We start from the raw sequence: 24,274 nt of genomic DNA on the forward strand, positions 1-24,274 counted from the left end.
ACCCTGTAAGTATGCCCCTACTCTGACCTTCAGAGCACATTCATGAGCCTATAAACTCTTAGGAGACTGGTTAATATCAAAACAAAGGCAAAACCTACACAGAAGCTTTTTTTTTTTTTTTGAGATATGGAAAATATTTTGGTGGAGGAGGGGATGGTGCAACTGAAGCACAGCCATAATTGTATGTATAGGAGTTCTGTTTAGGCCTTTAATACTATTCACTGCCATGTGTTTGCTGCTTGTTAATGTTGGAATTGAAATATGGAATACGCTGTTCTGAGATTAAGGTTTGGGTTTTAAATCTGAATCTTCAGACTGGATCACCATTATTGCAGCTTCTACTTTTGGCTTTTTACTGGCCCTGTTGAAAATATTTAAGAATGGCTCTGTCCACTCCCCAACAAGAAGAACATTCATAATCTGGATAAGGCTGAATTACAAAGTGGCTTATTCAGTCCCGTGTTGCAGAACACGCTTGCAAGATACAGAAAAGTAATTTCTCTGATTTCTGCTGTTGTGTGTTTACACAGCATTGGTGCAATGTGTGGCAATTAAAGAGTTTACTAAGCTATGGAATAGAAGGTTCTGGAAAAACTGCCTCTTTGAAGAAACATGTTTTAATGGCTCTGTTTTAAGAGGAGCCTCTAAACTGGGCACCCTAATTTAAGAATTCCCTGAAATAATGAATGTTTCTTACAGGCTCAGAAGTCTGATCTGACTTTCCAGGAACTAAATTCAAATGCTTAGGAAGCAGGTCTTGCATTTTCTTGAGTTTCAAGGGGAAAGCTGAACGTTTAAAAAAACGAGCATATGCCTGCTGATGAAGTTCTCTGTGCAGAATCACCTGTGATCAGCTGGGTTACACTCAAAGTCACTGTTGTAAAAATCTAGATTTCTTAACAGTCATTTGGTCATTCTGTAGAAGCTGTTGGAGCAAAGATTGAGTAATTTTCAACAATTTGGGATTAATTCCTCCTTACTTCTGTAGCTTTTCTTGGTTGTGTGAGTTGCTGAATCTTGCGGATCTGGAAAAATAAATCATGTGCTGTTCCTAGTTTGCTTTTTCCCCTCACAAACCAGTTGCCTTTTTCTTACGGAAATCAAGAGATCTGTGAACACAGGTTCTGAAAATTTGATTTGCCAGACAATTTGTTTTGAGTTCACATTGCTTCAGTTTCTTTGATTCCTAATAAATTAATGATTCTTAGTGTCATGCTACCTCCCCCCAGGTAAACATGAGTCTTCAGCAAAAGTAAAGATCAGGAAAAAAGGAGCATATAATGATAGGTTGGTATAGTTGTACTAATTTGAAAATTGATTTTTTTATATCTTACGCTTTAATCCAAATGTCAGACTGTTGATGTCTTATTCTTAAATAATTTGAGGTGAGATTTTTCGGTGGTGTCTTGTTTGTCTTGCAGCTCACTCTAGTGAGCTCTTGTTATTTCAGAGCAATTGTTCTTAGGTATATTTTCAGCTTCTGTAAAATGTGGGAGGATCCTTGAAAAGGCTGCCTTATGAAATGCAGTTTTCATACTCCTACTGAAGGTATTGATTTCTGAAACTTATGGTAACATTTGAAGCTATTTTGATAATTTGTCTTTTCTCAAGTAACCTAACGACTATTTAATTTTTCTTCCACTTTTCATTTCTTTTAGCTGGAATGTGACAGCAAACATAAGAAGAATGTTGAAACTTGATTTTCTCCTGCTTTTGGAAAAGTCTAACTTGTGTTTAACTTGTTATTTAATGGGAAAACTGTTCATTGGCCACAGATGACTACTACTAAGAGGCTTTCTGAAATCTGTTTTGGATTATGGAGAGATAGTAAAAAAACAGGCTTATGATGACACCAGTTCCATTTGAGGTTGCTTTTGTCCTAAGCAATAATGGATTTGTTTGGCACTGGGTGCTGCAGTTATGCAAAACAATTGCTCAGTCATCATAGGTCACATGTTCTTTAAATGTATTAAGCAAAGATGAAAAAGAGGTCAAATCTTTATTTTTGTCAAAGCTTATGATTTTTCCATTTTGTCAACAATCCTTGAGAATCCCTGAGAAGAAGAGGCATGGAAATGCACTGCACAGTGCATGTGTTCTGCTTCCCACCAGAAGTTGACAAGTCCAGTGTGCAAAACACAGTGTGAGCCCTGCTCCAGTGAGCCCCAGGCGTGTACTTAAAATAGGAAATGGTTATTGGAACTAAATTATTTTGCCATTTTTATTTTTAGGTTTGCTGGCATGGGTAATCTCATTAAGGTGCTAACCAGGGACATAGACCACAATGCAGCACATTTTTTCTTGGATTTTGAAAGTAAGTCTCTCAGCCCTTCACAGCTGGTGCATTTCAGATGGTAACAGTAGGGTTGCTTATACCTGCTGCAGTGAAGGCCAGGGGACTCAGTTGCAAATCTGGAATTTGAAAGAGTTGCATGTGTTTTTTCTGTTCCTCTCTTTTTTTTTTTCTCACCTCCAGTAGTAGCCAAGCCACCATCATGCTGCTGTGTAAATTTTCTTTCCATGCGCTTAGTCATTTTGGGTTTCTGTGGTCACTGATGTCCATCCATCTGCCTGCAAATCAAGTAATCATGAAATGGAAAATTCTGTCAGTATGCCATAGTAATCTGTGCTGAGCCGTTGTTCACTGTAATCCTCTCTGAGACAAGAGTGATCCTGCTTTGGTCATTCATCGTGCAGTCAATGTGCGTTTTTAACATCTGAAAGTCCAAAGTGAAACTGTCTGATCTTCACAGATGTTTTGGGCACCTTGTGTAAAAGATCTGTGGCATACCTGTGTTAGCATTTTCTGCACACTGAAATGATTCATCTTGATGTGACCTTGATGATCTATGATGGCTTTCTGACAAAATTATAAGGGCTGACAAAAGTAAAGCTCTTTCCTTCTGTTGTCCCATCAGGTAAAAATCTGTAGCATGGCTAATGCTTGCAAATATGGTACTTGGCCCTCAAGGCAGTACTCCTGCTCAGGACACTGGTGCTAGGGTGTTCCGGGACAGAATGAGTCACTGGCAAAGCCTGTGTTTGGATTCTGCCCCTTTCCAGAAGGGGAGCTGTGAAGATGTTGGTGACGTGGTCACTTCTTACAGGAAAGCTGCATGGCTGGGACCACCAGCTGTACCTCCTCGAGGTGTGGGGGTCTCCCCTCACCCATCGGGGCGGCAGCCTGAAGGATGGGTTTGTGCCTGATGGAACTCTCTGGTCTTCTTTCCCCCCACTGCTTCAATCAACTACATTTGGGCTGTTCCTTCTTATAAAAAGAAAATTTTCTTTTCTCTCATTCTTGTCTTGGCAGGTACCTTAACATGGGGAACCTTCTAAAAGTTTTGACATGCACAGACCTTGAGCAGGGGCCAAATTTTTTCCTTGATTTTGAAAGTGAGAAGATGATTTTATATATCTATTACTCTTTGCCTGCAGTAGACTGCATTTGTCATGTACTTAATGTATGTTTTCATTTTGCCATCTTTCTAACTGCTTTGTATGCCTGAGCTATGGATAATTGTTCAGCAAACTTTGATATAAAGCAATAACCTGTTCTAAAATGTAAAATCTTTATTTCAGAGAGGGCTTTCAAATTATATTTTACTGTTGAAACCTGATATGGTTCTTATGTCTTAAATTAAAATTCTGCCTGCTTTAAATCAAAACTTTAAAAAGAATTGGAATTATTTGAAAACTTGCTGAATTTGCAAGGAGATGGATGCACCTTAAAGGAAGGACTGAAAATGAAACATGATTCTCATCACTTCCACTTAATAATGCTGCATATACAGATTTGCTCAGCAGCTATTCATAGCTCCAGCATCATCACGTTAAATGTGTATATGTGAACCTTATTTGATTTGGCACTGAAATTTAGCCTCATCCCTTCTTAAAAGGGGATCTCAGAGTGTATAAAAATAAAATTTCTTTTGAAAAGAGATGTGACTTGGCTGATCAATGCCAGGTGTTATAGAAGGTTCACATATTGTCTATATTTCTGCTTTTAGTTTTGTTGCATGATACAGTAAAGCCTAAGAATGGCAGGTAAGTGTTGCTGGCTTCTGCTATGCATGTTTAATTACTATCTTTTGGTATGCACTGTTGCTTTACCCAGCTGTACATCAACAAGCTTAAAACTAAGAAAATTAATTCTCAAGTGCATTTTGACCATGTTATAAAATACAATGAAATAGTGTAATAAAAAAATTAATGAAGTATTGTGATATGGACAATTTGAGATGCTTTATATCTTCTTTTCTTCCCCTGAATTATTTTCAATTGTGTTTGATGAAACAGTAGCTTGTTTATATTAGTTATAATATGGAAGCGAATGCTTGGAGAAATATGGTTTTGCTTCGATGACATTTAAACTTACAACTTCTCTAAACCCTTACCTTATAGTGTTGATATTTATCAGTTGTCTCTTATGAGTATATTGTTATTGGAAGATGATTATCATACAAATCATTCATGAAGGGAAGATTAATCAAAGGCTGTATTCAAAAATCAGGAAACAAAGCTTCTTTAAGACCAAATCTTGCATATTGTCAGAATAGGTACAAGTTAGTGAAGTAGGGAGAACTCATAGTGAGAATTTTTGAGCTGTGAAGTTCCAGCTTAATCTGCAAATGTTGAACATTTAACTGGAGTAAATGAAATTCAAGTTAGCTGGATGGAAGAGGCATAATTCTTAAATAAATTGCAATAAAAATTGCTGTGTTTTTTTGGTTTTTTTTTTAATACAGATTTTTTAGCTGTCAATTTTGTTTTAAAATGCATGTTTTGAGCATGAACAAGATTTGGCATGAGAGTAAGCAGGTTGCTGACATGAAATGTTTACATACGCAGTTAAATTAAGTGACTTATATTATGGCTGAATTGTTAGACTGTTCTTTATTCATTTTGGACCCTGTCCTGCATTTGTTTCTGCTGCTATACTGTGTATCCATGCTTCTTTCTCCTCTGTTTCAGATAGCTTGCCTTGACAGGATCTTGGCTTTGACACAGTCAAGATCTTTCTTCAAGACTTGGCACTTTATCTTGTGATACTTAATGTTGTGTTTTTATGTGGAAGGACAAGTAAGCTCTGTATTAAATACAAATTTGACAATTCTGTGTTACGTCTGGCCCAATAATAGGCAGTTGGAAGGCTTTTGTTGTTTTGTTCTTAAATCCCTGTATATATGTATATCTTTGGGGTCAGCAGACTAGTTAAATGTTTCTTGTGTAGTACCACAAAGAGCTAAAAACCAATGTCCGTAAAGCTTTATAGTGCTAAAAAACTTCCAATCTAGAAAGATTTTAGACTGGCTTCTGACTAATATTTTTCCCCCAGATATTTGTCTTGGTGCTAGATTCTAGTGACTGCTGTGATGGACTACCAGAATGCATGCAAAAAACATTCTGATAAATGATATGATGGGCTATTGGCTTCCCTTTGCCCCAGCACTGGTTTATTCTTTCTTTGGTCATCCACCTTACCTATTTGAAACAATTAGTTGTCCTAAGTATTCTACTAAAGTCTGTGCAGTGCCAGTTGAACGTGAGCAAAGTGCACAGCTTTGCAAGGATGATATTGTTCCCATGAAACAGCCACCTGTAATGTGGGAAACTTACAGCTCAACTTTTACATTAGAGTCATTTCTGTCACAGTGCAAATCCTTTCCAAATTTAGTGATTTGAATAGTAGCTAAAATACAGTGTACTTTCAGATGGTGATTTCAAGCTAGGGCTGACAGTGTTCTGTATTACCCCCAGAGAGCTTGGCCAGGTTTCAGAGGAGCCACAGAGACAGTGTTCTCCACAGTAATGCTGATAGAGATGAATAAATTATTTCATCTCCAGCAGTCTGGGATTTTTCTCTCCCTTGTTTTTGAGTTTTGTCCCAGACAGTTTCAGATGACATGACGTGTTCTTCCCTGGGAAAAATCTCAGTTTAAGTAGTGTTTGCTGTGCAGTGTAAACTTTTAACCCCAAATTTCGCTGCCTACTAGTTCTGTAGGCTAGCCACATTTTTTTTTAAATAGTCACTAAATGTGTGTGTTCCCCCTCATACCATATGTTGTCATATTTTTGTAGTATTTAGTTCACATATACAGCGTTTGTATATTGTTGCAAGTCTGGTCTTCTGTGTTTAATACTCAATGGTGTGAGCATTCTAAACTGCTAAGTGTATATTGCTTTTAGCACAGTAACATTCTGATTAAATTTAAAATTAATTTAGAGATGAACTCCCCACTTGCTTGCAGGACCTCAGTCTTCCCTTTTCTTACTACTGGATTGAAAATAGGAAAGTTGCCCGGAATAACCAGTGGTCAGCTCCCATGGCAACAGTATCAAGATTTAGGACATCTCAGTGAGCTGTGCTGTGCTTACTGTGTTTGTTCTTTCTGTTGTCCATAGAAAATGGAGAACCATTTGGTTTTCCAATGGAAAAGCATTGGTGGGTAAAGACACGGCCTTGTTGTAACATTGTAGCAGGAACTCAAATGGATGTGGGGAAAAGGGAAATCCCTGACATTTTGTCTCCTTCATCCTCCTGTTTGGACGCCTGGCATTGCTGGCTGCTTTTTCTTAGTTGCCAAGAGTAACTCTAGAAGTACAACTCCCTTTCCTGCTCTGTGCCCTCCACATTGAGGAAAACGAGTTCCACAATTAGTGATTCTCGAGCCAAAGTCCCGTAGGTTCTGTCCTCAGATACATACTGAGGGATGCTATTCCCATAATATGGGATTGGGACCTTGATCTAGTCAAGGTGACAACTGTGCTTAGGAAGAGGGACCCTCTTTCTCCACCTGTGATGGGCTTTCAGAATACAGTGCCCTGACCAGCACTGAGAAGCAAATAAACCATTTGCTCTGGGTCAGCCATCACTAGGTCTTGAAGATTTTCTGTATCATCCTTTTTATCTCTATCCTAATAAGATCTTAAATGTATTCTGAAGGGATTATAAAAGAATTCAAGTTTGCTTTTTAAAATTGAGCTCTCTTCTAGGTGGATAAAAATTACAGATGGCAGAGGAAATCAGTTGGGACAAATCAGGTTTACAGATTTCTTTTATTGGAGAGGACTAGGTCCACCAAATGAAAGGTCCAAGATGAAATACATACCAAAATAAATAACTCAGTACCTACTGGGTTTTAAAACATTTTGATATTTAGAAGTTGGTAATAGTCAAAACAAACAAGCAAACAAACAAACAAAAAAACCACTGCCCCAACAAATTAAGTATAAACAATTGGTTTAGGTTTCCTGGAACATTTTAGGGAAATGAATTGCAGTAGTTGGCTGATTACATCCTATACTATCAGGAGTGATGAAGGTGTTGACTTGCCTAGCCAGCTGTTCAGTGAAGACCACTAAAATTGTATCTGGAAGATGGTTTTTGTTTTGTGGAGGGTCGTAGAACTGCAGCTGCTCTGCTTGTTGGTGTGTTTTGAAATGAGGAGCAGGAGTTCTTGTGGGCCCTTCTGCTCTGCCCTCCCAATGTTGAAAAATGAGGTCTCCTTACTACACAGGGTAAAGAAAAAATGGCATGAAAAATTAAGTAGGCAGGAGATGTACTCAGTGTGAGACAATCCAAGTGACAAGTCTTGATTGCATTATTTAATAACACAATCTGGAATGCTACAGAGCTTCACGTTTTAGTCTGTATTTCACTGTAGCATTTCATGTTCGTGCATGAACTGCTGCCAGTCAACTGGTGCTTCCCTGTCTGCTCTTTTCCCTCATTTTTTGTCTTCATTTCTTACAGCAGTCTTCAGCAGCTTTCAAAATTATGTGACCTTTGTGATGATCTGAAAAGCACTGGCCACTTTTACTCAATGCCTAATCAATGTGGTGCTCTTTTATTTATTTATTTTAAAGGAGTGACCATCTTTTTTTTAACCTGTGCTAATTCTTGATGTTTCTCAAAATATCAGTTAAACTGTTGCAAGGTCTATATGTAGGCATATTTGCCAATAACACAGACTGTCTATGCAATAAACCATAAAAATAAGAAGTATTGTGCAAAAATTACAGAAAAATCCATACAGGCAATGCATGTGGAATTTGTTTTCTCCTAATACAAACTTCATTTTCTCTTGTGTTTTTCTAGTGTGAAACACTAGAATACTGTGGTGGTTTTATTTCAAATGTAAAGATTTACCTAACTTCCATAGGAAATTGTACATATGGGTCATGGAAAAAGCACTATTAAAAAGACATTTTCCAGACTCCTTAAACTGCACAAAGTCATGAGAATATATTGTCCTTAGATAGCTTTTGTTTGTCCCTATAAAAAAGAATCTATTGTTAATACCCTGATTTTTGGCATTGGAAATAGTGAACTGAAATACAATGATATTTATTTCATAACATATTTTCCCCATGTAAAGAGAAAAGTGGGGGTTTCTTGTTGTTTGGTTTTTTTTTCTTACAAAAGCTTCAGTAACTAACAATTATTTTTTAAATATTAGTCTAAAAGGAACTAACCTTGTAGATTCCATCAAAGTTTAAAAAAAAAAAGTATTTCATTTCAGGTAAACCATGTTCAAGATATTTGTACTAGGTGATTCTTTTTAAAGGGTAAAGCCTTTTGTTGATTCTTCTCAAAACATCCTTTTTACAGATTTGCCTTTCTTTAAAAGTATATGTGTAGCTTTTTGAAATTATGATCAAACGTGCATTTGGGAAGTCCTTATTAATTATACAAAACCTGAGACACAGCATATATCTTTAAAGACGGGACAAAAAACCCACAAGCTCGCACGAGATCTTTTTGTTCTCAACTCTGTGCAATGAGTGCAATAAAGAATATGTTTTGAGAATTAATTATATTTAGAAGTAAAAGATATGGCTCCTTTCCCAGCTAGTTAAAGATGAGGCAGAGAAGATGGGAAATGACCTGATGCAATGTTTCTAGATAACAATGGACATGGACACCTCTGCTATCTGCAGTGAGCGTGTCTGAGTGCTTACCTAAATCTCTTCCAGTGAGCCTGTACTGTACCCCAAGGTGAAATTATATCATAGTCATGAAGACAACTCATCAGGATTTCTTCTCCTAACTCAGTTTTAAATAAGTCAGGAAGGATAGATTCCAGGTGGGTTTTTGGGATGGTAAATGAAGCTAAGAGACTACTAGAATGAATAAAATTACTCTCCTGGAGTTCCTCATACATTGTAGTAGCTCTTCAGGGAATGGAAATTCTTGATGAGTTGCTGCATGAAGAATTTTCCCATAGGTGATGGTGTGCCTATTGAATTCCTTATTGTTGTTAAATATATATATATGCATGTAATATGTTCTGCTGTTTAGATGCCCAACCTACAGAATCTGAAAAGGAAATTTATAATCAGGTGAATGTAGTGTTAAAGGATGCAGAAGGAATACTGGAAGACTTGCAGTCATATAGAGGAGCTGGCCATGAAATACGAGAGGTGAGCTAGAGCCTTACAATTGTGCACAACCTGTGGTTGTTCATTGTCTGATCCTAACCAAATACTGCTGGGTTTTAACTTTGCTTGCAGGAGCTGTTTTGGCAGAGCATGTTGTCTATTAAAATCACTATCTTGAATTTCTGCTCTGGAATGTTTCTTTTTAACAGCGAAACAGATGTCGCTTGTTTCAGTCGTATTAATCCACATGTGTAATAGCAAATGATGCCTCTCAAACTTTTCAGGCAATTGTTGCTATTGATTTTTCTTTGTGTTCCCACATGAGCTCTTCTTGAGTTAGTAGTGAATTTAGAAAGAATGTGGTGTGACTACAGTGCAATACTGAGTAGTGCTGACATCTTCTTGTGCAGTAACTGGAGAAGTCTGGTGTGGTAATCCTAACACAAAAGACATCTCATTTTCAATCCCTTTTAGTTGGCTTTTATTTACTGCAGTAGACTTTTGGAGAAGCAAAGTTTCTGTACAGAATGTCACTCCATTTTTTTCTTTATGTTTAAAAAAGGGTGAGATAAATCCTTTCCCAACCTCCGTTCTTTCTTCCTCACATGCAGCAATGGGGGCTGCTCTAATCCTGAAGTGAGGAGTTACTCACTGTAACATACCCTTAAGAAATAGTATTAGATAGGAGGGCTCTCTGCTCTCTCCAGACAACATTGAGATACTCATAGACATTCAGTTTTGAGAGTTTTTTTCTCCATTGAATTCATCAAGTAGGTTTAAGAAGGGTAACTGTGTCACACAAAAAACCTTAGGAGGGGAGATGACTTCCTTGTTCTTCAAGGAAGGAGCAGGATCAGGGAGAGGTTGTAGGATCAGCCAGGAATTTGTGGCTCAGTGAGGAAGCCTGCAGCTCTCTTGGAGAAAAGAGAGGCACTCCTGAGAGGAGGGAGACATCTCAGGCAGGAATCTTTCTAGGGACCAGAGAGGAGTGTGATGCAACTCACAGCCCAGGATTGACCAAAACATATTTCAGAATCAAGGAGTTGACATTGAAAATGCAGCAGGAGAGTTATGAACATTTTTATTTCTCTTTTCTTAGTATATTTTCAGTTGCTAAGTAGTCGAGTTTCTATCTTAAAAACCTAGAGAGGTTGAATTTAAAGTATTCTGTTTGGGAAGTTTACTGTAAAAACAAGATCTATGCATATATACCTCAAAGATCTGGTGCACACCATGTCCTGGTGGTGCTTTATGTTGTTGATTATGCTTAAATGCTCCTACTGTAATATTTAGCCTGAATTTCACAGCAAAGTTGTTGATTTCTTTTTCCTGCACAAATTCAGGAGTTGGTGATAGATACCAACATTAGGATGAGGCTTTAATTACTAAACTTTTTTGCTGGGAGGAACCACAGTGAAATTGTTGATTTTAATTAATGAGGTCTGGTTATGTAAATTTTCTTATCTGAGTAGCTTTATTTTTAACAATTTCTTTCTACTCTCTCCACGTTGTTTTCCTGTTCAGGATACTTACTTTCAACACAATTACTTAGACCTTTTTGGAACAGACTTGGGTTAGTACAGGCTTGTCTCTCAACTGGAAAACCTCTCAGTAGGTAGAATTTTTAGTTATTAGATCTTCAAACAAATGTCCTGCGTAGGTTTTTTAATATTTTTTTTAGTCAGCAGTGCATCAGTTATTCTTAATCTAAGCATACTGTTTTCCTCTCCTTGTCTAATTTAAGGCAATACAGCATCCCAATGATGAGAAGCTGCAAGAGAAGGCATGGGGTGCAGTTGTGCCACTAGTAGGCAAACTAAAGAAATTCTATGAATTTTCTCAAAGACTAGGTAAGTAGAAAGGTATTAACATGTGTTTTTTGTCTTCATTAATTAGTATATTTGGCATATGTGATGACATCTAGGTCAGCTCCTTAATAGAAAAAAGGTTATGTTGCATAGATTCCTTCTATACACTGGATTGGATCTTATTTATATCTGTGTACTACCTTCTTGCATGCAACAGCAGACTTGCTTCAGTGGGTACCTGAAAGGAGAGAGAGAATGGGAACATGCTTGTCATCCTCCTTCCCTACTCCTTTAGTAACTCCAGAAAGCAGTAACCAGCTGATTGTTTGAAAATTAGTGGACTAAATAATCCGGGAATTAGTCCTGTTAATGTTTCTCGTACCAAGAGAATTTAAAAATGTCTGTATAATTTGTCCCTAAACACCAGAAATAATTTGGTCTGTGGAAATACCTGATCTTGGTTCACACAGTTGCAATACTTAAGATGGTGCTTCATACCTCTTATGAAACCAACTTGACTGATGTGGTGGCTAAGCTGATTAAACCTATTAGACTTGTTTTTTCACAAACTATCTGTTGTTATCTCACTTTTAATCAGAGTTATTAGCATAGCTCATGAAAAAAATGAGTTCAAAACATGGAAACTTTTTGCAGACAAGTTCTGCTTTGTTAAAGAGGTGAGGCATTTTTCTCAAGAAGATGAACAGGAAGTGGATTATGAGTTTATCTTAAGACATGACTTCTGCTTATAGTTATGTGCCTCTTGAATTCTGTGTTATCTTAAAGGCTTAAGTCTGCTAACACAGGTTATTGAAATATGTCCTACACAAATGTTGCAGATGAAGCTTTTCAAGAACTTTTTTTTTGTGGCTCTCAGTGCCAGTGTGACTTAGTCTGTAGAGCAGTTTGTAAGTAAATATGACAACAGTGACACATAAATAAGCAATTAATTGCTTATATTAACCAGCAGGTATTTTGGCAGATGTATATTTTAAGTCTAGCATGCAGGATATCAGCCAGTAGAGATACAAGAAGCAGATGCAGTTGTATACGGCAAAATACTGTCCTGTCGTTTTAGAGGCAGGATTGCGAGGCCTGCTGGGAGCCCTGACGAGCACTCCCTATTCCCCAACGCAGCACCTGGAGCGAGAGCAGGCTCTCGCCAAGCAGTTTGCAGAAATTCTTCACTTTACACTCCGATTTGATGAGCTCAAGGTAAGAACTCGTAGTTTTGTAAGCACAAAGGCTGGCAAAAAGAAGCCAAGTGTTTACTGAAACAATCCAGGTTGTGTTCTCTTCTAGAACAGAGTGTGCAGTACATACTCAAAGATCTAGTGTACTTGGCTTGCTTGCATGACCTAGAGTTAGATTAGACTGGAAAGAGATGAAATAACATATTTGCTTTAGGCACTTGTTATATTTCAGTTCATATTAATCATGTTTCTTCATCCAAATTTGGCATATCTCTTGGGATACTGCTGCTACTCTTAGTTTGTGCACATGCATAGTCCAGCTATTTTCTTGCTAATGTGCAAAGAACTAAGATGAAATGATTATTAATTTGCTGGTCTGATCCTTGGAGTCAAACTAGGAAAGCAATTTTTTTTCAGCCTGCTAATTTCTGTCTCCTGCTCCTTTTCTTTTTCCTGTTAGATCTTGTTTTGCAAAATCTGAGAAACTAACCAGAAGGCTTTACTTTGTGGTTATCAGTTCCCAAAACGTCACAGGCCTTTTTACTTGAGGAAGCCAAATATTTTCTTATTTGGAGTATTATATTTTATGAACACTTGTCCTTATTTTTCTCGAATTTGTTACAACTCTCTTGCTTCCATATCTATATAGATGACAAATCCTGCTATACAGAATGACTTCAGCTACTATAGAAGAACTCTGAGCCGTATGAGGATTAACAATGTCCCAGTAGGTAACCCTTGGAGGAGATGACATATAATCTTATGCTACCACCCCTCTTCTTCATGTACAGAACAACTAATTTTTTTTTTCCTTCTGTTTTGTAGGCAGAGGGAGAAAATGAAGTAAATAACGAGTTGGCAAACAGAATGTCTTTATTTTACGCTGAAGCAACGCCAATGCTGAAAACCTTAAGTGATGCTACCACAAAGTTTGTGTCAGAGGTAAGAGTGTAAATGTGTGTCCTAGATAGTGTGCTTCAGAGCACCACAGGGCCAGGCATTATTTGGAACACAAAACTTCTACTAGGCTTAATTTGACATCTAGAAACCAAACTTGGTTTTTTTTGAAGCTTCAAGAAATGTGAAGTGTCTTTTCCCAGATGCTGTAGAAGTTAGCGACTTCAACCACTTTTTGTGTCACCAAAAGTTAGTGCATAGTGTCACATCAGTGCTGATACCTTTCCTCAAAGAGGGAGGGGGACAGGTAAGTATTTTGCCTCCATTTTGGTGGTGGTTTAGAGCAGAAATTACAGAAAATTGAAAGTGAAACAGTTTGATTCTGTGTGCTTGAAATAAGGAATGGAATTGAAATGTAGCTTCCTTTTCTCCTTCCCGAGAGAAGGTTACACTGTGTAAAGTCAAGTATACTACATTATTGCAAAACAGGAGGATCCTGAATGGGAAAAGTATTCCAACATTTTGACACTATTTATGCTTAATTACCTAGATAAATATTGGTAGTAAAATCCAGTCACTGCAAGTATTGTGCTTGCCTTCTGGTAACTGTGATGATTTTTGGCTCACATGCAAAGAATGCACACTATTTCTTAATTAAAAATAATTGTATGTTACATGATTAATGCAAAGATACATTTGTCTTTTAATATTTTTTCTAAGTTCCACTTTATACTTGAAATGCCTCAAGAAAATTGACGTCTTGTTTTATATTTCTTTGTGATGTTCGTCTGCTGCGATTTTTCACTATTACAGCAGATGAATATATTTGACTATAGAAATTTGTCTTGAAGGAGCAAGTTAGATGAGTCCTTTAAAATTTACCAAAATTCTGTAATCTCAATAGTGTAGTTCTTTGACTGCACTAAGCAAGCAAAACCTGTGTGTTAGACTTTGTTCTGGAAGTTGCTAACCTATATGGTAACATTTAAAAAAAACCAGTGCAAGACTACCTGACTTACCATAGTTGTATTGATGTTTTTAATTCCCCCATGTTGCCATGCCAGCAGATCACTGATTTGATTTAGGTTTTGTAGCACAATATTTCACAATAATTGAATTGGAAACTGTTAATCTTCTTTTGCAGAATAAAAATTTACCAATAGAGAATACAACAGATTGCTTAAGCACCATGGCCAGTGTGTGCAGGGTCATGCTGGAAACCCCGTGAGTATAAACAGTGCTTGTACTGGGTCTGAGTCATGTCTGTATCTCAGCCGTGACTTGTGATGCATAAGGTGAAAGAAATATAATTGAGGTAATTAGGAACTATGGTGTTTTCTTTTTACCAACCTAGTTGTTTACCTTGACATGAAACTACATTGTCTCATTTTGCTAGCCATGCAAATCATGCGGTCTACTTTTCTGAACGTATTAATATTTAAAAATAGCATGGCTATGGAAGCTAGACAGCCTCTTGGCACTCTTTATAAGTGGTTTTCTCATGTATAATTCAGAGAAATAGACTATTTGAGCATGATTGCCTAGGGCCTCCTGAAAGAGGGGCTGTGGGCAATGTGCTAGATGGTATGTCCTTGTGGGCTGGCCCAGCTGATGGCTGTAACAAAATGACAGTGCCCCTGTCTGGGGAATTAAGAGGCGATTTCTAGGCATGAAGGCAGTCTGTTGTCTACTATACATTTGAGAGGCACTGGGAGTATGATCAAAAAGTCAGAGTAAACTTTGGGTTTTGATTTTGGGGTTTTTTTTGGTTGGTTGGTTTGGAGTTTTTTGTTGTTGTTTTGGCTCGGTTTTTTATTTTATCTGTTTCTTTGTGTTCTAAATAGTTTTGCACTGGTAAAATTACTTGCACGTGAGCTGTGTCTTATTTAAATAATTTTCTGTCCAAATACCACAGCATGTATGTTTTGAAGTACTTTAAGAGCTCCAAACATTTATATTCTTACCCTTCTTAGGAACGGACTGTTCCATTCAAGAAAGTAGTTAAATGTTGTTCATTAGCTTTCTTTCTTTACTTTTTTTTTTTCCCTGAGTCAGAAGTTTGGGGGTGTATTATAGGGTGGCAGGGAAAAGTGTAGGAAAGCAAAGTTAATCTTTTTAGCAGCCGGGTCCTCTTTTAGGTTTGAGAATCTTTTTTAATCTTCAGGTAGCTCTTTCTAAGCTGTTGTCTGATTTGAAAGGAAAAAAGAAAACTACCAAAAGCTTGGGGTTGGTGGATTTGGATTTTTTTGACAGGGGATTCTTTTTGTTCTCTGAGGACTTATAGTAGAATTTTTCTCTTTAATCTTATTTTGGGTGTTACTAGTATGTACTCTTATCCTGTGTTTCATAGATAATAACCTGTGTTTTTAAATTACAGTGAATATAGAAGCAGGTTTACAAATGAGGAAACAGTATCATTCTGTCTGAGGGTAATGGTGGGTGTCATCATACTCTATGACCACGTGCATCCAGTGGGCGCTTTTGCCAAAACTTCAAAAATTGATGTAAGTTTATTGTTGCTAAATAATCTCTTGAGTATTTAAATTGTGTAAAGTGTGTAGGTTCCTTTTCTGTCTTTCAAGTTCTAGTAGCAGATGTTGGATTGGATAAGTTGGATTGATGCTAAATGGGTAGTGGTAACTGTGAGCAAAAATATATATTTAAGTAGTGAGAAATACAAGCTAGGCCTTCAGTCATGTAAATGATCGGGTTTAGACATGAAAAATCTGTTTTTATGGAATTCAGGTAGTGTCTTAAAATACTTGTAAATAGTGGTTGTGCTGAGAGATCCAAATCAGAATGACTGAAAACAACAACGGCATCTGGCTTGTTCCTCACTGCCTGGTAAATAGCTCGGTTCATAATCCACCAGCTTTCAAATGTTTAACTTTCTGCTGCTAGTTCATAAGTCTGTGGAATACATGCTGTTATTGTATGTGGCTTCATGGTTGTTTAAAATGGTCTGTTATCCTATTGTAGTAACTAGAGTTGGTCATTATTTCACTGACTGAATGTAGTATTTCTTAAAGGTATTTTAAACAGGTATTTTTGTTTACAGTTCCCTTCTTTTTTTCTTAAGGTCAATAAAGCAGAGCTTGACATGAAAGTCGCATTGTCTGAAGTTGTCATAGAATGGCTTGGGTTGGAAGGGACCTTAAGGATCACCTAGTGCCAACCCCCCTGCCATGAGCAGGGACACCTTCCTCCAGACCAGGTTGCTTAAGGCCCTGTCCAGCCTGGCCTTGAACACTTCCAGGGATGGAGTAGCAGTCTAAAGCCATTCTCCCTCATGCTATCACTCCAAGCCTGTGTAAAAAGTCTCTTTCCAACTCTTTTGTAGCCCCCTTTAGGTACTGGAAGGTGCTATAAGGTCTCCCCAGAGCCTTCCCTTCTCCAGGCGGAACAGCCCCAACTCTCCCAGCCTGTCTTCAAAGGAGGGGTTCTCCAGCCTTGGAAGCATCTTCATGGCCTCCTCTGGACTCGCTCCAGCAGGGCGAATTGGGGACCCCAGAGCTGGGTCCAGAGGGGGAGAATTGCCTCCCTGGACCTGCTGCCCATGCAGCCCAGGACATGTTTGGCTTTTTGGTTTTTTTGCAGAGTCATGTTGAACTGTTTGTCCACCAACACCCCCAGGTCTTTCTCTTAAGGGCAGCTCCTAATCCATTCTCTGCCCAGCCTGTATTTGTGCTTGGGATTTCCCTGTCCCAGGTGCAGGATCTTGCACCTGGACTTGTTGAGCTTCATGAGGTTCACACAGGTCCGCTTCTCAAGCATGTCCATGTCCCTCTGGATGCCATCCCTTCCCTCCAGCGTGTTGACTGCACCACAGAGCCTGGTGTCATCAGCAAACTTTGCTGAGGGTGCACTCAGAATGCAGCTTTTTAAGTAGCTAAGCCAGTCTGCCATAGGAAAATATAATACTGAAAGCTTAATTACTTTCTAATATCCAGAAAATGTCTTTACGGTGCTGCTGTTTTTAAATACTTATTTTTTTCTTTTTGATAAACTGAATATAAAACATTTCTGTAAACTCAGAAGGTACTAGCATGAAAAAAACTGTATCTTATTTTAACTCCTAGATGAAAGGATGCATCAAAGTTCTTAAAGACCAGCCTCCTAACAGTGTAGAAGGCCTTCTAAATGCTCTCAGGTACTCTTTTTTTGGTTTAGATTTTGTTAATATTTTGATATGAAATTTCATGAATTGTCCAGGCCATTTTCTTCAGCAGCAGAGTAATCAGTCACTGTTACAGGGAAAGGTGAATGTGATTATTGCAGGCTTGTCTTCCAATTGTCTTGGGATGAGAGTGCATGAGGAAGCCAGTTCTAACAGCTGGGTTGTAAACTTGAAGTTGTCATTCTAAGATAGCTTTTTGTGTACATACCTGCATGCAGGCTAAGAATGAGTCAGTATGGTGTGGCAAGTAACTATAAATTGTTCCTCTTTCAGAAAGTACTTAAGGCACAAATCTCAATGCTTTTGCTTTAGAATAGATGAGACAAAAATTTGCCATACTAATTGAAGAAGTAAGGAAAAGTTAATAATTCAGTGTATTAATCTAAAACCTTCTAATTTGGGTCATAAAGCTGTATCTATAGTCAGAAACATGTTCTTTGCGTGGGTGTCCAGGACTGGAGGAGTGGCAAAAGATGCCAAAATGTTACAGGCAAAAAGGTTCTTGTCCTTACTTGGAAAAGTATCATATTACTTTGGTAACAGATAAGTGTAACTGGATGTTGTTACTCATGTGCTTGCTTTGGAATGTGGAAGCTTTAGTTTGTCTTGCCTGAAAGTGTGCATGCATTTGTGATTGCTTTTTCTTATCTATAGTGAAACTGCTTTAATTTCATTTGCCCTCTCTTTATTTTTTTGTGTTATGATATGGTAAGAAGTGAAATGATGTGGTGGTGTAAGTGGATTCATTTGCAAAGTTGTTTCAGATTATTAATTAAATGAAAAAAAATCTACACTTAATTTGAGACTTCATGTGAGTATTTCTATGCTAAAATGATGTTGTTGATTGTTTCTGAACTTCCTTACTTGATCAGCCTTTGAGATGGTGATCAGTAAAATCACAAGCTTCTGGAGGGAGAAGACTGCATTAGCATTTATTTTCTGACTAGTTTGTTGTGATTGCAGTTAAAAATGAACACCAGTCTTTACGGGTACCTCATTTTTCCCATCTTTGTTGACACTCGTAAAGTACATGGAAGGTATAGTTCGGGTTCTTGCTCACTCACTTTGTGGTTAGCAGTGTAAATTCAGTCCGTGCTGACTCTGACCTTTCCCTGCACCAACCCTTTCCATCCATGGATGCTTCAACAATCTTGGTTTCATACACTTGATTAGTCATTTGGCTAGGATGTTCAAATGTTTTTTTAAATCACATTTGGCAATGTTAGGAAGAGATGTGGGGGTGAGCTGCTGTGTGATGAAAGCAGGTTCAAGATGATGTCATGCAAGTTAAGTCCAAATCTGAGTGTTTGATTCTGGAGGAGTGTTAGAAGTCCTCATGTTTCCTCAAGAGAGAGATAATATGTTTCAAAAGCAAATCGAAGGTGGTAAGGATTTTGGAAGGAGATCAGCTGTTTGTAATTTGAAATTCATATGGGCATTGTAGTCATGTTCAGCTTTTTCACATGGGCAGAATACCAAGTATGGTAACTTTTCAGGATTTCAGAAAACCTTAGACTGCTTGTTTGTGGAAAATATAAATTACCAAAGAGTGCAGAAATCTACATTGATATTAATTTCCAAACTAAAAAGTCATTATATATTCTTCAAGTGAACAAGTAAATATCACTGCAGTTGTGGATAACAATGGAAGTGCTAATTTAACATGTTAAATTACAGAATAAGTTTTTATTTGCTTTTAGATTAGTTAGGAAGGGAGATCAGGGAAATTAATCATACAAAGAAGCCAGTATTAAGGATATACATTACTCCCTTTTAAAAATAGAGGTAACTAAGCATTTTTTAGGGATTTAAAAATGTGCTATTGTCCTAGAGAATTTTGAAGGGGAAAGGGGCTGAAATAAGCACGTATGTTCTCTAGTTTTAGCAGCAGTCATTTAACTAAGCAGGAAATTAGGCTGAAATTAGGCTGAAAAATTATTAAATCCATTGTCATCGAGGGATCTTAGGAAAGTTTGATCACTCGAAGTTTTGAAGAGAAGTTTCTGATGCTGTTTTATTTCAAGATGTTTCCTGTGGGCAGAGACCTCAGAGTTAGTCTGATGTTAGTCTGTCACAAGTGATAATATGAGTTTACTATGAAATGAACTATGAGCACAGAAGCCAATGTCCAGCTGAGGCTTCTTTTGAATTCCCCTTCATGCAAGGCTGCTGGGTTATAATTCTGATTGATAACAGCATTTTCTGATCAGAATGTCTGATTTGTGCTCTGGGTAACCATGGATTGGGTGATGATCGATGGCTGAGGGTTTTGCTCTGGTACAGTCTGGTTGAACCATAAACAAAGAAATTACATATTTGTTAAGTCAAAGTGCAATAGCATCTATGCTCATCTCAACTTTTATTTCTGTGTTTAGGTACACAACAAAGCATTTGAATGATGAGACTACCTCCAAGCAAATTAAATCCATGTTGCAATAACAATTACCTGGAATTCGCACCTGCTGTAGACAGTATTCTGCAATGACTGAGATGCACAGATTTATTTTTTTTTAGTGATTGCAACTACTATCTCGTTCATTCTTGCTTTTTATTTTCTCTCTTCCTGTTTACCCTTTTTTTTTTAATCACTTTCTTGTTCCTAAGTAAGCTCAGACTTCTTTTCTGTGCCAAATCAAAGAAATTTATCAATTCTGGAAAGTATTTCTACTTTTCAGAATAGCCATCCTAAGTGGCAGCTAATTATGCGTTGCATTTGGATTTCTCTGTACTGGGGAAAGATTTGTGACTTGAACTAAATATTTTTAAACTTGTGGTTTTTTTCTTTTTTTGAAAAACTAATATTTAATATTGCTTCTTCTGCATGGCAAGACTGCCTACTTCTGCTATTTAAAAATCCCTTGATGACTTCATTTTCTATTGCAGCTTATTTTCATGTGCAACCATGAGGAAACTAAAAGCAGATTTGTTTAAATTAACTGTGTTTGTACAAAATGGTACCCAACACAAAAGTTTTTTTAAATGAGTAAAAACTGTTTTGTTTAAAAGTTACGTTTGCATTTTGACTCATTTTTGTAAGGATGTATGTTGTATGTTTAACCTTTAATAACTAACGTTAAACTGTGGTGTGTGCGTAGCAAAATTACGTATGCATGTTCATGTCAAATGATTGGCTGTGGATAAGATAATAAAATCAGCTTTCATTTTTCTAAGTGTGGTTTGATTTACCAGTATTTTGAGTGAGATGTCTTCGTGCTCTTTGGATTTTTACAAAAAAAATAAATTTATAAATTTTATATAGTGAAAACTCTGCTGTTTCATTACCAGTAACCACCAGCCTAATCCACTGATTTAAGCCCAGTATGTTTTAGGGTTCTTGCTCTCCACTCTGTGCTGCATTCCTGTCCCCAGAAGTATTACTCAGATGGAGTTTGTGGAAAGGAACTTTTTGCAATCCATATAGATCTCTGTGGATGTTGCTGATTAACTTGCATCTTGGCTACCCATGCTGACTCAGTATGGTCATCAGAAATGGCATTCTAGATTAGGCTCTTTGCTTACCAGTGGTGGGGTGTATACTGGTGTGTACACTTGTTGATCTAGATACTTGAACTGTGTGAAATCTGAATAATCCCAGTATACTAAATAATGTTTCTTCTTTGTGTGGCATTTTAGAGCAACAAGTGTTAAATAGATTGGTGAAGAAATTAAAGTTCTTTTGGGAGGAGAAGAATTAAAGGGGAAAATGTGCAGCTCTTTGGAAGGACCTCAGCTGGTTGGAAAGTTGGGCAGAGAAGAGCCAACTGAAATTCAAGCCAGGGCAAGTGCAGGGTCCTGCACCTGGGGAGGAATAACCCCAGGCACCAGTACAGGCTGGGGGTTGTCCATGAGCCAGCAGTGCCCTTGTGGCCAAGAGAACCAGTGGTATCTTGGGGTGCATTAGAAAAATCATTGCCAGCAGGTCGAGAGAGGTGATCCTGCCCCTCTACTTAGCTCTGGTGAGGCCTCACCTGGAGTGCTGTGTGCAGTTCTGAGCTCCTCAGTGCAAGAGGGATGTGGAGCACCTAGAACAGGTCCAGCTGAAGGCAGCAAAGATGACTAAGGGACTGGGCCATCTTTCTTATGAGGAAAGGCTGAGGGAGATGGGCTTGTTTCAGCCTGGAGAAGAGACAACTGAGAAGGGACCTCATTGATGTCTATAAGTATCTGAAGGGGTGATGTCAAGAGGACAGAGGCAGTTTCTTCTTGGTGATGCCGAGCAATAGGGCAAGAGGCAACAGGCAGAAACTGATGTACAGGAGGTTCCACCTGAATATGAGGAAGAACTTTACTGTTTGGGTGGCAAAGCATTGGAACAGATTGCCCAGATTGGTTGTGGAGTCTTCCTCACTGAAGATGTTGAAAAAGTGTCTGTAAGCAATCCTGTGCCATGTGCTTTAGGATAACCCTGCTTGAGCAGGGAGGTTGGACCAGATTGACTCACTGTGGTCCCTTCCAACCTGACCCATTCTGGGATTTTGTGAAAACGAATTGAGAATTACTAGGGAACATCTCTGGGAAATGGCATGGTTTACCTCGAAGGGCAAACATTAGTGCACCTCGTGTGCGTGGTGCTGTTGTGATTATGCCTAACGTGAGTTCTGGAAAGGAGACTTGAAACCCCCAGGCAAGTGTGAGCCCCTCAGCTTTATTTGCTGGACTAATGTTTTATAACTTTACATAGCACAATGGTTCCAATACAAGATATTAGTGCGATCATGCTGGATTTCCTGTGGATACCCCTTCTACACCACCAAGAAATATTATTCTTCTTGTCTTTTATTTGTTTGGTTTTTGAAAGAAGAGATCTGCAAAATTGTGAATCAGGACACTTGAAGAGTTTGAAGGAGATGTATGTATTGTGGGTACCTGTATGTCCATCTCACCTGGATATTTTTTTCTTTCCTGACAAAGATACTTAGCCACGGTCTCTGCCACAGAGAAACCAACCCAAGTGCGAGGCTTGCAGCAGGAATAAAATACTCTTTCTTTGACATGATACTGCTCTCTAGTCTTTTTGGCAATATCATAGTTTTATCAATCTGAGGAAGGACAGAACTAGATTTGTTTAGTTCTTTTTAAAAAGAAAAAAAAATCTTTCCTGGAATCGTATGAATATTACAGACTGTATACAACTGACCCTTCTGCATGGATCTGAAAGGGAAACTGTCCTCATCAGTTCATTACCCTGAGAAAAAAACAACAATTTAGTGTCAGCCTTGTTACTGTGAATACAGTTAAGGAATAATAATCCCAGGAGGAGCAAACCATTCTCCTGTCCAGTGTTACTTTTTGGAAATAGAGCTTTCTAAAGGAAACCTGAGTTACAGAGAATGGGTTTTAAGCACAGCTTGTGTAGTTGACAGTTTTTACTTCTGATCTCATTAGAAAACACTTGAAACAGTAAATCCAGCCTGGGAAGAACCAGCCATACAGCAGATTTCTTCTTTGTGTTGCCCCAGTGGCTGCCGACTAAACACAATTTCTTCAGTCGACTGTTTTGGACAGCTCTTCCTTTCTGCTGCCCTGCCAGCATCTTTGCTTTTAAACATTGTTCTTGTGGTCTAAGGATAATTGGAACTTTCCTTTTTTTCCTCTAGTATTTGTGTTCTGAAGTTTCTTTGTGTAGGCAGCTGGGAAGGGAGATTAGAGCTGGCCTGCCTGGAGTTGGCTGGCCCACAGCTCCACAAGCTTCCCCCCTCATGAGCTTTCCAAGAGAAGAAAACAGGCCCTCCAAGTGTACCAGGCATGAGCTGTTTGCAGTTTTGAACTGAAACTGCTGCATGTTCCTGTTCAAGCTTTGGTGCTTGTTCCTTGCAAACCCACTCTTTAATCTTATCCCCTTTGTTTTAGCACTTATATGTGACAGTGGGCAGGAGAGCAACTGTGAGGCCCAGCACTAAGTATTGGCCACCAAACAGCTTCTGTGTAAGTTTTGGGGGAAAAACTGTGCTGTTTGGATGGCACCACCCTAGTGTATGTGATACCTGGAGACTTGGGATGCTGGGCTGGGTGGCACTTAATGGTTTAAATAAATGCTCTGCTCAAATTGGCCATCCTCCCTGTGCTGTGAGTTGGTGTAACCACCCTGTGGCTGTTGTGGGTGGAAGGCCTTCTCCTCATGGTGCTGTGTCTCTGAGTGTAAATGCTGTTACTCCTTTCTTGTGAGTCTCAAATTCTGGGCACAGATGTCTCTGGGGGAAACAGATCCACAGTGGTGTGTGTGATGTGTGTCACAGAGAGTATAGAGGCTGCATGGCTAACAATGTGTGCCACTCCCAAGCTCTGGAATGTTTCTGCAGTTCTTTAGTAGCAGCCTACTTGAGTGGTGTTGATATGGTTCTTTAAATTTCACATAAAAAGTAAATTATGGAAATGTTTCTCCTAAAAAAGCGTACTTTCCTGTCCATGTCTTCTGCTTATAAACCACATCAGAGTTTCACTTTGCCAGAAATGCTGCCTGTCTCTGTTTAGTTTTATAATGTTTGGAGCAGGCCCTGAAATGGCTTGTCTTCCGCAGCAGGAACATGATTACTCTTTAGACTGCTGCTTCATTAGAAGGATATTCATCCTGCTTTTCTTTGGGTTTTCTTCTCAGTGTTGTCTTTCTGTCCCTGAAAACACCTAGACTTGTGAAATAACTAACGAAGTAGTGTATGCAGTCGTTGCGGGTTTATAGTTAGTTGTGGCATTTCAAGCGTGTGTCAGTGTAGAAGGTCACTGTGATGTTCCCTGGGTGCTGCAGACACAAGTAATCCCAAGTCCTGTTTGAGGTGGGAGCCACCCTTGAGGGTGCCTGTCCTGGCTGTAGTGATGGG

The 24,274-nt window shown here is 38.4% G+C and overlaps 1 protein-coding gene across 8 annotated transcripts in view; it reads left to right on the forward strand.

Moving 5' to 3' along the window:
• CYRIB (CYFIP related Rac1 interactor B) overlaps positions 1 to 20,713 on the forward strand; it is a 97,731-nt gene extending 77,018 nt beyond the window's left edge. For 5 of the 8 annotated variants that reach the window (XM_064644766.1, XM_064644819.1, XM_064644756.1 and 2 more), the window contains 10 exons: positions 3,314 to 3,396; positions 9,305 to 9,426; positions 11,129 to 11,234; positions 12,271 to 12,407; positions 13,035 to 13,112; positions 13,211 to 13,327; positions 14,427 to 14,506; positions 15,660 to 15,786; positions 17,362 to 17,432; positions 19,835 to 20,713. In XM_064644766.1, the coding sequence (XP_064500836.1) occupies positions 3,324 to 3,396; positions 9,305 to 9,426; positions 11,129 to 11,234; positions 12,271 to 12,407; positions 13,035 to 13,112; positions 13,211 to 13,327; positions 14,427 to 14,506; positions 15,660 to 15,786; positions 17,362 to 17,432; positions 19,835 to 19,898 (975 nt within the window). In that variant the 5' untranslated portion in view covers positions 3,314 to 3,323 and the 3' untranslated portion in view covers positions 19,899 to 20,713. Of the gene's footprint in view, positions 1 to 2,231; positions 2,315 to 3,313; positions 3,397 to 9,304; positions 9,427 to 11,128; positions 11,235 to 12,270; positions 12,408 to 13,034; positions 13,113 to 13,210; positions 13,328 to 14,426; positions 14,507 to 15,659; positions 15,787 to 17,361; positions 17,433 to 19,834 lie in introns of all 8 variants that reach the window. The other 3 variants (XM_064644795.1, XM_064644801.1, XM_064644786.1) reach the window with 2 other exon arrangements.
• Positions 20,714 to 24,274: the final 3,561 nt, after the last annotated feature.

This window comes from Pseudopipra pipra, chromosome 1, assembly GCF_036250125.1.
Source record: "Pseudopipra pipra isolate bDixPip1 chromosome 1, bDixPip1.hap1, whole genome shotgun sequence".
NCBI lineage: Eukaryota > Metazoa > Chordata > Aves > Passeriformes > Pipridae > Pseudopipra > Pseudopipra pipra.